Source organism: Nannobrachium achirus (assembly GCF_963921795.1).
Source record: "Nannobrachium achirus genome assembly, chromosome: 14".
In the NCBI taxonomy this organism is placed as follows: domain Eukaryota; kingdom Metazoa; phylum Chordata; class Actinopteri; order Myctophiformes; family Myctophidae; genus Nannobrachium; species Nannobrachium achirus.
This window is the reverse complement of record NC_137821.1, coordinates 40,354,458-40,370,486: the sequence shown is the minus strand read 5'-3', so window position 1 is coordinate 40,370,486 and position 16,029 is coordinate 40,354,458. Positions and strand designations below refer to the sequence as shown.

General features: G+C 40.8%; 2 protein-coding genes across 2 annotated transcripts in view; one reads left to right on the top strand and one right to left on the bottom strand.

Annotated features, from left to right (window-relative positions):
- svep1 (sushi, von Willebrand factor type A, EGF and pentraxin domain containing 1) overlaps positions 1 to 4,360 on the top strand; it is a gene marked incomplete at both ends in the record, with an annotated part of 148,182 nt that extends 143,822 nt beyond the window's left edge. The window contains 5 exons of the mRNA XM_080741617.1: positions 1,313 to 1,483; positions 2,354 to 2,449; positions 3,150 to 3,245; positions 3,739 to 3,832; positions 4,330 to 4,360. Coding sequence (XP_080597743.1) covers positions 1,313 to 1,483; positions 2,354 to 2,449; positions 3,150 to 3,245; positions 3,739 to 3,832; positions 4,330 to 4,360 — 488 coding nt within the window. The remainder of the gene's footprint in view (positions 1 to 1,312; positions 1,484 to 2,353; positions 2,450 to 3,149; positions 3,246 to 3,738; positions 3,833 to 4,329) is intronic.
- A 2,043-nt stretch (positions 4,361 to 6,403) lies between these two features.
- txnb (thioredoxin b) lies at positions 6,404 to 13,468 on the bottom strand. Its single transcript, XM_080742149.1, has 5 exons — positions 13,316 to 13,468; positions 11,505 to 11,609; positions 9,628 to 9,693; positions 8,409 to 8,474; positions 6,404 to 6,874 (listed from the first exon to the last, which is right to left on the bottom strand). Exons 1-5 carry the CDS (start codon positions 13,337 to 13,339, stop codon positions 6,809 to 6,811), a joined length of 327 nt encoding a protein of 108 aa, XP_080598275.1. The 5' UTR covers positions 13,340 to 13,468; the 3' UTR covers positions 6,404 to 6,808.
- Positions 13,469 to 16,029: the final 2,561 nt, after the last annotated feature.

Sequence of the window (16,029 nt, the reverse complement as noted above, 5' to 3'; positions counted from 1 at the left end):
GGCCGCGACCCCCAAAATAATCATATTTTAACTGGGGACCGCCCCCACCCTGACGAGCACTAAGAGTTGAAGCATTACATTTTGTATAACACGGTGCTATTGTGCAAATAGCAGATGGATTCAAAATTTCTGCCTCTAATATTTGACAATTTGGCCAATGTTTAATTTGTCATTTTAGAAGTATTAAAAGGTTCTTAAATTGTCACTTTAGAAATGTGCAGATACCCTCTATACACTTAAAGATTATGTTGGTTTGTTTACTGTTGAGTGAGAAAACAATGTTGCACATTAAGTTAATCACCCAAAATCACCCCAAAATAATTTGTGGACCCCCCTGGGGGTCTCGGCCCACAGGTTGAGAACCACTGAGCATGACTCCTCACTTTGATCTTCCTCTTACCTTCAGTACTCATCATCTCTCCACCTTTTAGACTCACACTCTTCTCTGGAGACATAATCATTATGGATGTGAATGCAACACGCAATGTCTCGTGCATGCTAGCCTAATTATGGGCTGCCCCTGCAGCTGCTATGGCAACCCCTGTTAGATAATCTCCTGCTCTTTCTTGAGACACACAAGAACACAATGGTAGCTATGGTGCTGCTGCTTTGCTTGCCGTGTTGCATTGTGATATGCATTTGCATGTTGTTTCTCTGCCCTCTTATCTCGTGTGTGGCGTGATCCTTTCAGAATGTCGTTGGGGAACTAAAGGGATCTCAAATTTGAATGTGTTGGCGTCATTGGGCATGAACCTCACTGTCTTCATGAGCACAGCGAACTATGAGAAATATGAGGCATGTAGGTGTAGGACTTAATGTATACTGTACTTATCCTGTCACGTAAGAATGCTGTGGACTGAGTGAGTGTGTGAGGCTTTACTTTGGTAGTTTGCAATGCAAACCAGGTAGTTTGTTTAATGTATATATTGTGTTCTGTTCATGTTTTATTTTTTAGGTTTGGTCTTGTTTATTTGTCAGTATTAGTCTAGGACCTGACTAACTGACTAAGATATGTATGCACTTAATTTAGGAGAGAATATCTCAACTGTTCTTGGCTAATATGACCCCAAGGAACAACCCAAGAACTGTTTTATAATATATGTCTTAGACAAACATGCAAAATCATGCTGGATCGTATAAAGTATGAGAATTTCTGATAACTCCCTAGTACCTTGTATGGCCGACTCAATATGAATCTCTGAATTAGTACTAGGGACAAAAGAGACTGAAAAAAATTACCTCAGTACATGACCATGAGAGATTTAGCCACTAGTAACACATCATGGCTTGTTCCATTTGGGCTGTTGTACAGGGGTGTCCTGCGGCCCCCCTCTCCACGTGGCCAACGGCGTGGTGCGAGGGGCCGTGTTCCAGTTCGGGGACGTGGCGGTGTACTCGTGTTTTGCCGGCTACGCCATGGAGGGCGCCGGCAGGAGCAGGTGTCTGGAGAACGGCACGTGGACGCCTCCCCCGGCCTGCAGAGGTAGAGAGCGCAACGGACGAGGGACTCCCCTCCTCTCCTTTCCTCGCGGGACTGTCCGCTCTAGACACAAAACATATTGTACGATCTACTGTACCCTCCCTCCCGTATCATTGGTCTTTACTTTGGGCTGCTTCTGTACGTCCCTCATATTCTGCGCAGAGGGAATCAATCAGTGCCTTTCTGTCTGCACCTCCAATGTTCTCTGTTCCTTCAGCTTCCCTTGCTTCTCTTGGACACCTGCAGTACTTGCATTTACATCGTCCTTAATTGTTTGATATTATCTATGGATGCTAATATGGAAGTGATGGGAGATACATTATGATCTATGTACAGATATGAGGACAGTGGTTGAGAGAGGGATAGTTGCATCTTTAACCCACAACTCCCTTGTCTTCTGTGACAGATTTTTCCGCTTGCCATGCACTTCCTCTTGCTGTGCATTTCCCATCCTTTGTGCACTACCTCTTCCTTTGCAGACCTTTCCTCCTGTCCTGTCCTTTGACTAGCACCTTCCTCACCTGGCATTAAATGTGACATACCGTAGTCCTTCAGTCTAGGGCCACATACTGTACAGTACACAGGGATCTCTGCACCAAAGGAGGCACTGTTCAGGAAATATCTCAGATGGAGATGTGAGCTACTGGATTTCTGGGGAATTTAATCTGCCGTTGGAATGTTCTTTTCTTTTGGTCTTTTTCGTACCAGCATGACAGCGCAAGGCTGAGTTTACTCTGAACTCTGCATGAAGTCCAAGATACTTTGGCTGAGAATTAACAATAATATCTTCCTCTCTCACCAAATAAATACATTATTTGCACAACAACATTGTTTGTAATGTAAATGTCTGCTGTGTGTGTTTTCTCCTTCCAGCAGTGTGTTGGCTACAGTGTCAGAACGGTGGTGTGTGTCAGAGGCCCAACACTTGCTCCTGCCCAGAAGGCTGGATGGGACGGTTATGTGAGGAGCGTAAGTGTTAACCTACTAAATAGTACCATAAATCATAAATGCTCTGTTGATACAACACAGTAATGGCAACATGCCTACAACATTATCCGTGGCAAGCAATTACACAAACAGTTAACTGTGTTCCAACAAAAGCTACTGATAAACGGACGGCTCAAATAGATTTGCTAGAGGGGTTTCAGTAGACCAGTGGTTCTGGGTCGGGACCCACAGGGGGGGGGGGGGTTACCCAGATGACAGTGAATTGACAATTTAAGGACTTTTAAGACATTTTTAAAGACAAAAAAAAGATAATTGCTGCATCAAAAGTAATCAACAAACAATACTACTGTAAAACTGGTCAAACATTGGCCAAATTGTCAAATAATAGAAGAAAAGAGGTACAAATTTGGAAAATAGACGATTTACAAGCTCATAGCACCTTGCGTCAAGTCAAACTAAATCGAACACCCCTCAACTCCTACATTCCAAATTCTATCAGCACTTAGAAGTCGAAGAATGTCACTGCTGCCTATATGTGGCATGTGACGAATTTGAACCATCAAGTCATTTCAGCCTTTCCATGTTGTGAATAGTTTGTGGTTTCCTTGGGAAATTATAGTGAAGAATGAAAGAAAGTTTGCATGGGGAGAGAAAGAGACAGAAATGAGTCACAATGGTTTTCTCTTTACACTGGTCTCTCGTTTCTTGCATCCTATTATAGCAATATGCATCCTGCCTTGCTTGAACGGAGGGCGCTGTGTGGCACCATACCAGTGCGAGTGTCCTACGGGCTGGACGGGAACGCGATGTCATAGTGGTGAGTGGGTGCAGTGGTGTAAACTAACTACGTTTACTTGAGTTATATATTTAAAGTAGTTCACCCCCAAAATGATGTTTTCTCTATTGATTACTCAGGCCATGGAGACTTGAGTTCAATAATATTTTTTGTATTCGTCGACAAAAATGTTATTGTAGTAAATTTACGCCCATTGATTCCGGATGGGGACCCAAATGCATTTGGCACTATGCTATAGGGCTAGACCACACATGGACAAATCAATGACAAATGACATCATCAACTTGCGAACGGCATATCCCCTATTGAGTAAAAGATGAACTGCTTCTAAAATAAATACAATATTTCAGGAGTTTACTTTATAATTTAACATTTTAGTTATAGAGGACAATTATAATGTATTAAGGCATATTTGGCTTAATAGCCAGTGATCTTTTTAAAGGGGAACACCATTATTCTAATGTACAGTATTTTAACGAGAACATGTTCATTCCTGTGGCCATTATGTTCACAGCTGTCTGCTCATCACCGTGTATGAATGGAGGACGGTGCATCAGGCCGAATAGGTGTCACTGCAGTCAAGGGTGGACCGGCCATGATTGCTCGAGGTAACACGCACGCAAATAACTTCTAAATCCAGATTTTCTGAAAAACGTATGTTTCTTGACTGCTCAAAGTTTTTAATGTCAAGGACCCCTAGAATTATATGTATTTGACCGCGGACCGACTCCCATCTCAAAATGCTTTCTTCCATGGACGCCCCAGAAGCAATGATTTGAGTAGAAATGTTCGCTTTAAAAGAATATATTCAAAGATTTCAAAGAAAGTAGTTTTTTCAAAAATAGCAGATCTACAAGCTAAAAGCGCGGCACCGAGTGCCACACTATGAACTTGTATATCTGCTATTTTTGAATAGCCAAAGTATAAAAAATTATGGTTTAAGTGGTTACGTGACACAGATGCGTTCCCAGTCTTAATGGGTTAAGTGGATTAACTTGGAAATATGCCATTTATCATTTTGTATAAGTAGATAGATATACAGTAGACACATATATAAACCCAGAATTCAGAGTGAAACTGACTTGAGCCTCTCTCTCCCACACAGGAAGAGGAGGTCTGGATACTATCATTTCTAAGATGCCACTCAGCTCCAGTGTCCTATGAAGTGAATTTTTTGTATAATTACAGTCACAATTGTAAACCATTCATTCTCATCTCCCGAAGAAGCAAAGCAAGAACCATTTTGTAAAATAAAGCTGTATTTTTTCATATAGAAAATTCCACAGTATTAAATATATGCTGCTATATACTTGTATGATGTGTAAAAACTATTGATGTGATTGTCCAGTGTATATGTGTAAACTATTTGCACATTTTTATTAAAGCATAAAATATCTTTAAAAACTTAACTAAGTTTGTTTTATTTAGAATATCATTTTTGTCTTCGTTTTTTTTTTGATTCACGAGTGTTTGCTAGTTTACGTTTTTATTGTTTAAAGATGTTTAGTGTTAAGTTTCAGTATCATTATTAGTTTTTATAACAGGAAGTATTTGTCATAATGGAAGATTTAAGAAGTTCACATAGGTAAATGATGTCATGTAGACGTCCCAATTTCACTATTATGCGCCAATGCCTCCATGATTGTGTTGACAAATTTGACCAAATTGACAAAGACTAAAGCTAGTTTTAGGGTAAAAGAACAGAAATATAAATATATTAATTATATCAATATTCGTTATTCAAGTAAACAAATCAATGCTACAGTAGGGTGCAGACGCAGAACCCTCTAACCCAGTGGTCCTCAACCTTTTCAGGCCACGACCCCCCAAATAATCATATTTGAACTGGGGACCCCCAACCCTGACAAGCACTTGGAATTGTAGGAGTTGGCATTACATTTAGTTTGACTCGATTGTTCCATTGTGAAAATAGCCCAGTGCGAGGCGTTGTGAGCATGTAGATCTGCTATTTTCACAATTTCTTCCTCTAATATTTGACAATTTGACCAATGTTTGACCAGAGGTACTAAAAAGGTCTTTAAAGACCTTAAATTGTCACTCTAGAAATGTGCAGATACCCTTATACTGTATGTTGGTCTTTTTTACTGTTGAGTGGGAAAACAATGTTAACATTTAGCTAAATAACTGGAGACCCCCCTGGGGGTCCCGACCCACAGGTTGAGAACCGCTGCTCTAACCAGTCAGAATCCTATTCACTAAGTGGTGAATGCTGAGGAGTCTTTGGCTTTTACCTTTTTCCAGTAGAGTACATTCAATATGAACAAAGATGCCAGGAGCATAATGGCCAGTCCTAATGCTCAGGCTGAAAGGAAAATTTAATTATTGATAAACATTTCCTGCCCTCTTGTTTCAGAGAAATGTAAATTGGGTTCTGGTGGGGATAAGTTGTGCATAGTCACTGTGACCTCAGTAAACAACTCCTTCTTGATGTCTACATTTTCCTTTAGCACCAAGAAATGAATATTGCCATTCACTTGTTGACAAGTTGTTTAGCACAGTGTTTCTCAATCTTTTTTGGCTTGAGTACCCCCTTTCCATGATTTCTGAATCCAAGTACCCCCTTTACCCGGCAACAACATTTTGCTTATAAAACTGCAATTTAAATATAAATAAATAGTGGTATATGATGCTATGATAACCCCCTATTTCAAGGATATAAAATAACAAATAAGAAATTAGTTTCAAACGGTGCCTCCCTTTCTCGTTTTTAACACTGTGGTCATAACATTTCAGTCAAGTTTTCATGTCAATAACTTCCAAACAACTTTAAAATACATCCCAGTTGCCTGGTCCAATGTAATTTGGGTTAACAACTCAGGCTCGTATCAAGTTTCTCCATGTGTCTTCATTAAACATCAAAGTACATTTTTTTTTACCTTCCTAATTCAATTGTAGTTAATTATTTAACTATGAACAAGCATGATTTATACTAGTTCTCCTTTTTGAGGGCATTTTCCGAGTACCCCTGCAGTACCTCCGTGTACCCCTAGGGGTACACGTACCCCCATTTGAGCTTTAGCACACCTGGCATACAAGCATTACCATGCAGATAGGCATTTATATTGTACTAAATACACTTTCAATTAAAATGTGTTCATAATGCAAGCTGCAGTGCCAAATTAACAGAATTCACGCATGAAAAGCAAAAGCATTAGGTCTGTTACTTATTTTCATTTATTAAATCCACCAAACAAGGAAAAATCATGATATACAGAGGAGAAAAACATAAATTCTCTCCGAGACATAAAACAGGACTAAAATGTTTTTTCCCTCCATTCAAATGGGACAGCAGAACGTTGGGAACCTGAGGGTAGAGAGGGGGGATAACGTGCACCCACCCATTCAGAATATATATATATATATTTTAATAAAACCATAACCAATGTTCACATACAGAAAAACAAACAGTGATTTAGAAATATTTAAGACATCGTGTTGGGGTCCAGAGGATTATTGCCGTGGAACTTCTCAAGGGGTTCTGTGGGGAAGAGTGTTGGCTCCCGTTCCTCTTTATACAGTTGAGTATAGGTGCATTGGGATGAGTGGAAATAAAAGGCTTTCTCTCAAGAACGTAGAGCTGCCACTTTCTCCACCAGCTTGTCGTAATTGGCCCCAGAGAACTCCTCAACCTAAAAAAGACAATATGCATTAAGGGATTATACAATTATATTCGTCTGTTTGTCATTTCTGTTTACAAAAAATAAATATCTTTACATTTTATATCAGAATTTCCATTTCTGATAAGCTGCAAGCTATATATGCTTCGATAATTTTGATTCATATTACGACAAATTTGCACATCTTTACAGTTTTTCACCATTGTTAACACACAAAGAGAAAATTCTGCACAGATTGCACACACTTCACTTCATGTACCTGATCATCGACCCAATTTGTCACTACTTCACACTCCTTTATCTGCCTTTCCTCCTTTACACTCTGATGTCAATTACACATCACCTTGTTGTCCAAACACTACACATAATGTTCAGTTGTTGCACAAAAGTCTCACGTAAAATCTCAATGGATCAACCTACAACATGAAAAAGAAGATGAAGACCGCACACTGGTGGCTCGCTCCCAAAGTTGAATCTTTATTATAAAATCAACAGCGTTTCGACGCCCTTCGGCGTCTTCATCAGGTCTAAAGTCAACCTACAACACCCAAATATTCAAATCTCCAAACAATCAGGTCTGGTGAGCAACGTTGTCATCTTGGGACAATGTTAGCTTCCACAGCGCTGCTCAAGTGTGCGAGTGGTTCCATGACCACCCACATTTGTCTGTTCTATACCTTCCACCTTATTCTGCCACGACACGGTCGAGGCAGATGGCCACCCACCCTAGACCCTGGGTCTGTCCTGACGTTTCCTCCAGATACGTTTTTTTTTCTTCTACCATGAGGTCTTTGCTCGGGTGGGTCTCTGCTCTGTAGCCTATGTAAAGTGTCTTGAGATAACTTGTTATGATTTGACACTTTAATAAAATGTAATTGAAATGAAAAACTGAATTCTCCTTTCCTGAATCCCACTGAGTTCTTTTCAGCTTGTAGGTGGAAGGTGTATGTGTCAGTGTTGAGGCCTGTCACTGCTTCATGCGTCACTCGAGGCGTTTCTTCTAACACTGCTTGGACCTGATGTACAGTAGATGAGGCCCTCTGGGCAGACAGGAACCGCAGGTGTGAAATTATATACCGAAATAAAACGTTTTTGTCTGCATATGTGTGTGCTGTTTTATGTTTGACTATGAAAATAGTTGCCCTACACTGTTTTACAAAAGGAGAAACACCTCATTCTCCAGTCTCCTTGTCATTCATATCATATGGTGTGTTCCATTTCTATGAATGCGTTTTAAATTTTGCACTTCAATGTCCTGTAAATGCTTGGTTCCACTTTGTGAACAGTTAAGAGATTTGATGACAAAGGGTCATCTTGCAAAGGGAGTGTAATTTTTAGCATTTTGTGTGTGCAGTGTTCAGTTTTGTGTGTGCAGTTTCGAGAAAGCCGTTTAAACGTGTGTTAACAAAAACTGAAGACGAAACAGAACTGGAGAAGAGGTGTCACATCCATTTTATCTTCTGTTCTGATAATTTTCAAAGCTAGGCAACAGTCTGTCTTGCGAGACTAGTTATTCCTGAACACATACTGTAACTAAAGAGCTTACCATCTTTCCATTCTTGTAGAACTGGAATGTGGGCATACAATTGATCTTACATTCTGCAGCCACGTCCTGAGAGGGGAGAAGAGAGAGAGACGGTGAAAATGCTTGTCAGACATTAATTACGACCAAGACCTTTCACCTTGGAGGCATGGCCAGTATTAAGTTCTTCTTATCATGTGCATTCGCTGTTGCGTTCACTTCCACATTTTTAGAAGTAAAAAGCTAGTGAAACAATGTCTAGGTAGTAAATAAGTGCTCTATGGGGAAGTGGTGATGACATTGTTGAGGGAAAATGAAGTATCTACCCTCCTTTTTTGTCTTTCCGTTATTACCAGGTACTAACGCAGGTTATTTTTAGTACCCGTCATATCCAACTTCCAAGGCGGCTGACGCTATACCAAATGGTTATGTGTAATCACTGCTAGGGCTGGGCTATATGACTTCAAATCAATATGACGATTATTGAAAACTTTTGCCTCAATTACAAATAATGAACGATTAACATTTTTGTGCGTGAAGATAGTAGATCTACAAGCTGTGACGAGTTGTAAGCTTGTAGAAAAGCTAGTTCTAAATGTTTTGTTTGATTGAATGAATATATTATTAGTCACAATGAATATTACATCACAAGTAGAGTAGTCACATTTGAGATGCAGCACGGCACAGGTACAGTTAGACATCCTGCCCAAGAGGAACATCCCGAATAAGGCCTTTTACGTGTCTTGTTTACGACGTAAGTCCTTGGCACTCAATTTACAGACATAGCAACAGTAACAAAACGGCCACCTGTTATCGTTTTATATTTGTATTTTGTATCCTCTCTTTGTGAGGATGTCTCCCATGTGTAATTCCTGGTGTTAGAAAGCCATTATATTAAACTGCAAGGATGATAAGGATGACTATAGCTCAGAGTGTAACCAAATTAGACCCTTTATACAGTAACATTAGCCTCCTGCTGACCTGCTGCCACCTTCCCCTTTCTGTTAAATCCATTGCACTTGTAAATGTTGCAAGAGGTGAATCACTTCACTATTCTTGTAAATATGCATATCACTGTGAATAGCAAGAAACGGAAATTATCTTGCTGTGCTGCGCCCATGCACCCACAGAAAAGAAACTAAGACTAAACTATATGTTGTAAATGATTAAATTCATTCGTGTTGAGCAACTGATTTCTTGCCTTAATGTTGTTGTATTAAGGCTGTTAAACATATTGACTTACCGCTGCCTCGTCCACATCGACCTTCAGGAACACTACATTCTTGTTCTCAGCTTTTTCTGCCAATTCCTATAGGAGAAATCAGCATGGAATTGGTTGATGATATACAGTAGATGTTTTATCTGACCAAGTAAAAAAAGAGGCACGAAGATCTGATTGCAAAACACTACTGTATATTATTTATATGTATAAATATTTTCATAACAAATTCAAACAATTCCCTGGTCAAATAATGTCAAGGGATTCTCTCTACAGAGGTTTTCATTTAAAGCAGGCATCATCTGGATTTCCCAGGCTGTTTATTACAGTACGTGAACTGGGACCGGGTTGCCAAAAAGGTTACCTGGCCAACAGTCATCTCAGTGGAGGACCTGCCCCATCCCCCAGCTGATAACACCACCCACTTGGCAAAAGGCCCTGCATAATACTGGAAGTACAGCTGGCAACACAGGCCTCAAGTGGCGTGCAAAATACACAACCTTGCATCAACATCATTCAAAGCTGGATGACACAGGATGAGTGAACTAAAAAGAGAAGTAACTAGAAGCAGTGCTCTTCCGAGCACAGGTCTCCACCAGACCGTGCGTCCTTGTGAACTGATCGGTGGAGTTATAGGTAAAACCACAAATCAGCCTGTTATAGCGCCACCATGAGGCTGATTTAAAAAAGAATACGTGGCATTTCTTCCTCGGCCTAGTGGGAACGTGTGTGCGCGATTTCATGATAATTGCACTTTGCGTTTGTGATTTGAGGCATTTTGTTCAAAACGGCTCAATCCTACAAACTTTGGAAGCCAATCTTAGCCAATCAGGATGGAATATGCCAAATCGGAAAGATCCGTGTCGATCACATGACTGTCGAGATACTGCCTACCGATTTGTAGGATTTTTGGACAAAATCTGTAAGAATAGTGCACAGAAATATGTTTTGCAAACATCGGCCACTAGGTGGCGCTAGAAAAGGCCCATTTAAAAAATTTAGGGCAGAGGTTCTAGTTTGGCATCCAGGGAATGTGTGTGCTCACTTTGGCAGCGACCGGGCCAACGGCGACTGAGATTAGCTGCTCACAAACTGCGAGGACGCACGCAATCCTACAAACTTTGGAAGCCAATCTTAGCCAATCAGGATGGAATATGCAAAATCGAACAGATCCGTGTCGATCACATGACTGTCGAGATACTGCCTACCGATTTGTAGGATTTTTGGACAAAACCTGTAAGAATAGTGCACAGAAATGTGTTTTGCAAACATCGGCCACTAGGTGGCGCTAGAAAAGGCCCATTTGAAAAATTTAGGGCAGAGGTTCTAGATTGGCATCCAGGGAATGTGTGTGCTCACTTTGGCAGCGACCGGGCCAACGGCGACTGAGATTAGCTGCACACAAACTGCGAGGACACACGGACGGACACACATCGGCCACTAGGTGGCGCTAGAAAAAGCCCATTTGAAAAATTTAGGGCAGAGGTTCTAGATTGGCATCCAGGGAATGTGTGTGCTCACTTTGGCAGCGACCGGGCCAACGGCGACTGAGATTAGCTGCACACAAACTGCGAGGACACACGGACGGACGCACGCACGGACGGACGCACGGACGCACGGACGGACGGAGGGGAAAACATACTCTCCCCTCAGCCTTCGGCTGGTGGAGACAATAATAATGAAATGAACTTTCAACCTGGCTTCCCAATTTTGGGGTGTGCATCAGCAAAATTATTTTTCAAATAGGGAAATAGCACATCTACCAGCTCACAACGCATTGCACTGTGTGTCAAGCTTGTAAATTGGCCATTTCCATGCAACACCATTGATGAAATCTAAAAACAGGCTATGCTATCGATTTGCTCCAACTCTGCAATCATCACAATCATCTGCAGACTCACCTTAAAGCGAGGGGCAATCTGTTTGCAGGGGCCGCACCACGTGGCTGTAAAATCCACCACCACTAGCTTGTCCCCAGCTTCTGCCAGAATGGCATGGAAAGAGTCCTACAGAATGTCAAACATTAATATAGAGACAGATCATCAATCCACACAGTCATATATTCCCCTTCAAATTCACATTTGTCTTATATTTGTGACATGACATTGACATGATACTGTATTTACACACCTTCTTTCTGGCTCATACAAGTTTGCAAACAATGCTTTATCTAGCATAAATATGGAACAATATAGAATATTCATAGTATTAAACACGTAAACATTGTGTTGACAAGTTGAGAACACAATTGCTACTGTATTACTTATTTGGTGATCAACAGTTTACATTCTGTCCATTTACAGAACTACGTCAATGGTGATGTCACAATATTATGTCACATGGTTGCAAGGCATGCCATTGCAGATGGCAATCAGCATACTTGCACACGCCAACTCGGCACACAGTACAAGCACTAAATTGTATTAGGTTTTACAGTGGAACATATTTTTTTATACCACATTGTAACCATTGATGTGGTATAAATTGATGGCAGACCTTGGGGGAAATAATAATCTAAAAACAAAGAGACAGGTAGTGCACTGCATTTCTGATCAAAATGCAGGCTGAATTATTCTATTGAAATGAAAAGCCCATGCAGAGACATGCAGACCCCAATACAATCTTAGAAAATGTGACAGGTTTGCAAACTAGGATGACAGTCGAAGAATTAAATACTTTTATATACAAATATAGTGGAGGTAAATATGTGCATTTTTTCTTTTATGTAGTGGAGTGAAAGTCAGTATCCAAACATATAAATGTACACTTTTTAACCCATTCAGGTCGGGAACACATTTTGCTGTTTGGGAGGGGCTTACAGTATGTACAGTATGTAGCAACATATTTGTTTTTGTAGGCTAATTTCTGATTTAGCCCTAACCATAATTAAAGAAGCCACCAGGCATCAAGATGCTTCCAGAAACAGGATACATTTATTTACAAGTGTTTCTGTTACCATAGTTACTATCTGACAGTTATCTATCTTGGCGTGTTTTGGAGGGGCCTGTAAATGTGGGCCTGGATATAAATAATAATTAACAGACCATTCCTTCAAAAAGTTGAATTCCATGCCCTGAAGCAGCAATGTTACACAGACATAGGTGACCTAAATCATTATATAACTCGGTTTATGTTTGCGCGTATAAATGTGGTTGGTGTTTGATGTTGCTATGACTTAAAGGCAGCTAAACTCGTCTTAATTAAATTGTTTTACTTGTGTAATGCACATGAAATAACAACACCACTTAATTTAACATGCTGGTTTAACAGATTATGGTACTTTATTAGTAGATTACAGAATGCTGATAGGATATTATCTATATATAAAACGCCGCTCCTCGCCAACTGGCGGCCCCTGGCGTCACATAAATCCACAAGTCGCGAATATCAGTGTAACACTAATCTCCCGTATATCCCACCGTCAACAGACCAACAGACCCGCATGGTTGCTGGCAGTTGGCACATCACACCAAAACGGCAATGTCCAACATTCAGGCAGCGTTATTACAAATACACAGTCCCACGTGGGCAACACTACGCCTGTGATACGGTGACTAGACTGTTGTTAAACACACACTCAACTCTGGAAATAGAAACATCAATTTTCCCGGCTGGAAGGACGCATAAATTGGCGCCTACTCCTAAACAATGACAGCGCTGCCAGAGCCTACACCAACGTGCATTATAAAAGATAAACTAAATGAACACTCACCAGGTCTTCAACTTCGCGAACCATGATGATGATGATGATGATGATGTATTTCTCTGGATGATGATCAGACAGCTGACTGTGACAGGAGTGTGCAGTATGTGTAGAGTCTGGTGTGCTCCTGTCCTGTCTGCCTATGTTGCTGCTTTATGACACACACACTACTACAGAAGACAGAACCTCCCCTTTGCGGAAACACCGCAGCATGCACTTTGATCATTGGCAGCTCATCAAATCACCATGCAATCAATCACCAATCAATGATCACAATTATCAACCTTTGTCCAATCGCCAGCTACGACCATGCTTGCATGAAAAAAAAACTAAAAACAATGTTTTCATTTTTCAAGATACATTGATGAAGAGAATATCGGATGTTACAGATATTATGTTCATGAATATATTTTTCATTGTATTTTCCCACTCTAAAGTGCAGTTTGCATCAGGATAGGCTCGAATCGCTCGTTTCTCGAAACGATTCTAGTCACTATGACTTGACACATTCCTCTCTGGTCTACTGTGGACTGAATTATGAATGAAGCCGCAAATGGTCCAAAGGCAATATGCGCAATCGCAATGCCACGCCCTCGTGTAGACTAGTAGTAGGCATGTTATCATTCATTTCTATTACTATTTTTGGAGCTGTGTGAAGCACAGGCTCCCTATACGTGGCCGTGTGGGTCTGTGTGTGTGTCTGTGTGTCTGTCTGTCTGTGTGTATGTAGCCTGAACTTCCTAAACTTCGGCACGCCACTAGTCCCACAGTTTTGCCACCACACACTCGCGCCATATGTCAAATCGACCGGCTTACTCGGGAATCGTGGGCTATTACTTTTCTAAGAGAAAGGTTCTATAGTTTAATTGATATTAATTTATTAGTGAATTAATTTTCCCCATTGACTTATAATGGGAATTGCAAAAACTCACATTCAATTATTTGTCTCTCGCAAACCATAGGGGCTAGAGTTTCAAGACTTGGAGAGGAGGTTCATAATGATTTCAAGGATTAAATAAAAAATAATTGTGTCATTTGGCCGCATGGTGGCGCCATAACACCCCACTTTACGTTTTGGCCTGTAACTCTTGAACCGTAGGTCGGACAATTAAAAATATTTTTTCCCTGGATTCCTTGGGTCATGACGCATCTCCCCATATAGGCCACGCCCATTTGCGCCATGATAGATTTTCCGCCATCTTGAATTTTCTCCAAAACACACTTTTTGCTCCTTTTCCTACATATTTTCTTCAAATGTCACAAAAAACGGTACACATGATCCACACACACACACACACACACACACACACACACACACACACACACACACACACACACAGCTCCACTTCACACGGGTGTGATTTTTTAAGTACACTATTACTCTTCTTAAAACTCTTAACAGAAATCCATATTAGCTAGTACCCAGGGGGCAAACCAGCCTTTTTTTTAGGAAACCTGCATTTGCCCCGACATAAAAGGTTGTCCACCAGAAATATTATCTATGACCCAGTAGGATCACAACCTATATGGACAACCCGGTCAATTTGTACGGCAAAGTTCCAATATGGCCGCCTCAATATTAGCCCCTATTAGTTTTAATGGGGGGTGAATAGGGAAAAATTTTAAACTGAGGGATATTTCCACGAAACTTCACAGGTTGATCAATGGTATACATATGAACATTTTTTGTATTGCAAGTTTCCATGAAATCCAATATGGCCGCCACAATATGGCCGCCATAATGTAAGGACCCAGAAAATAGGTTTTGCCTCTAACTTCTGAACCAGATGAGCTAGAAACGCAAACTTGGTGTCTATTTCATGGTGTCTGACCATGGGAGACTCAATGGAATAGCTAATTTTATTATTGGGTGTGTCTGGACCTTTATTGTGCATATTTGCGAGATGGTGGATTCCCAAAATAGAGCTTTAACATCATTTCTACCATGATTGTTGACTGCTTTTGCAAATACAAGCAATATGAATCCATTTGCTAAGATTTATGGCACAGAAAGGACTTATACCTGTATTATTCTTGAGTTTGCATGTTGTCAAAATGGCTGTAAACGAGATATTATATTTCCTGTCCGATTCTACTGTATGTAGTTGTAGCAATGACTTCAGATAAAATCAGAGACCAAAACAATGTATCTTAGAAATTATTTTTTTATTTAAAAAATTAATAAAAAAAGAGAGAGATTATCTCAATGAAATGAATGCAACTGCCTTTTTGGGTCTTTCACACATAGACATGCACATGCTTTCCAACAACTTCAGCTTCAGGGAAATTATAATGAACACATGATTAAAACAGGCTGCATTATAATGCAAATAATTGCTAGTCACTATCACTGTCATGTGTACCTATCCTGCTGCATCTTGTCTCCAGTCCTTGGCAACGACACCCCAAGTAGCATGCAATTCCCTTCTTCGCACATGAAGTTCAATCACCCGAGAGAGACTTGGAGTAGAACCGCTGCTCCTTCACTTGGAAAGGAGTCAGCTTAGGTGGTTCGGGCATCTAGTACGGATGCCCCCCGAGCGCCTTCCTAGGAAGGTCCTCGATGCACGTCCCACTGGGAGGAGACCCCGTGGCAGACCTAAGACCAGATGGAAGGATTATATCTCCAGACTGGCCTGGGAACGCCTCGGTATACTCCCAGAGGGAGTGGAGGAAGTTACGCAGGATAAGGAAATCTGGAAGTCTCAGTTGGAACCGTTACC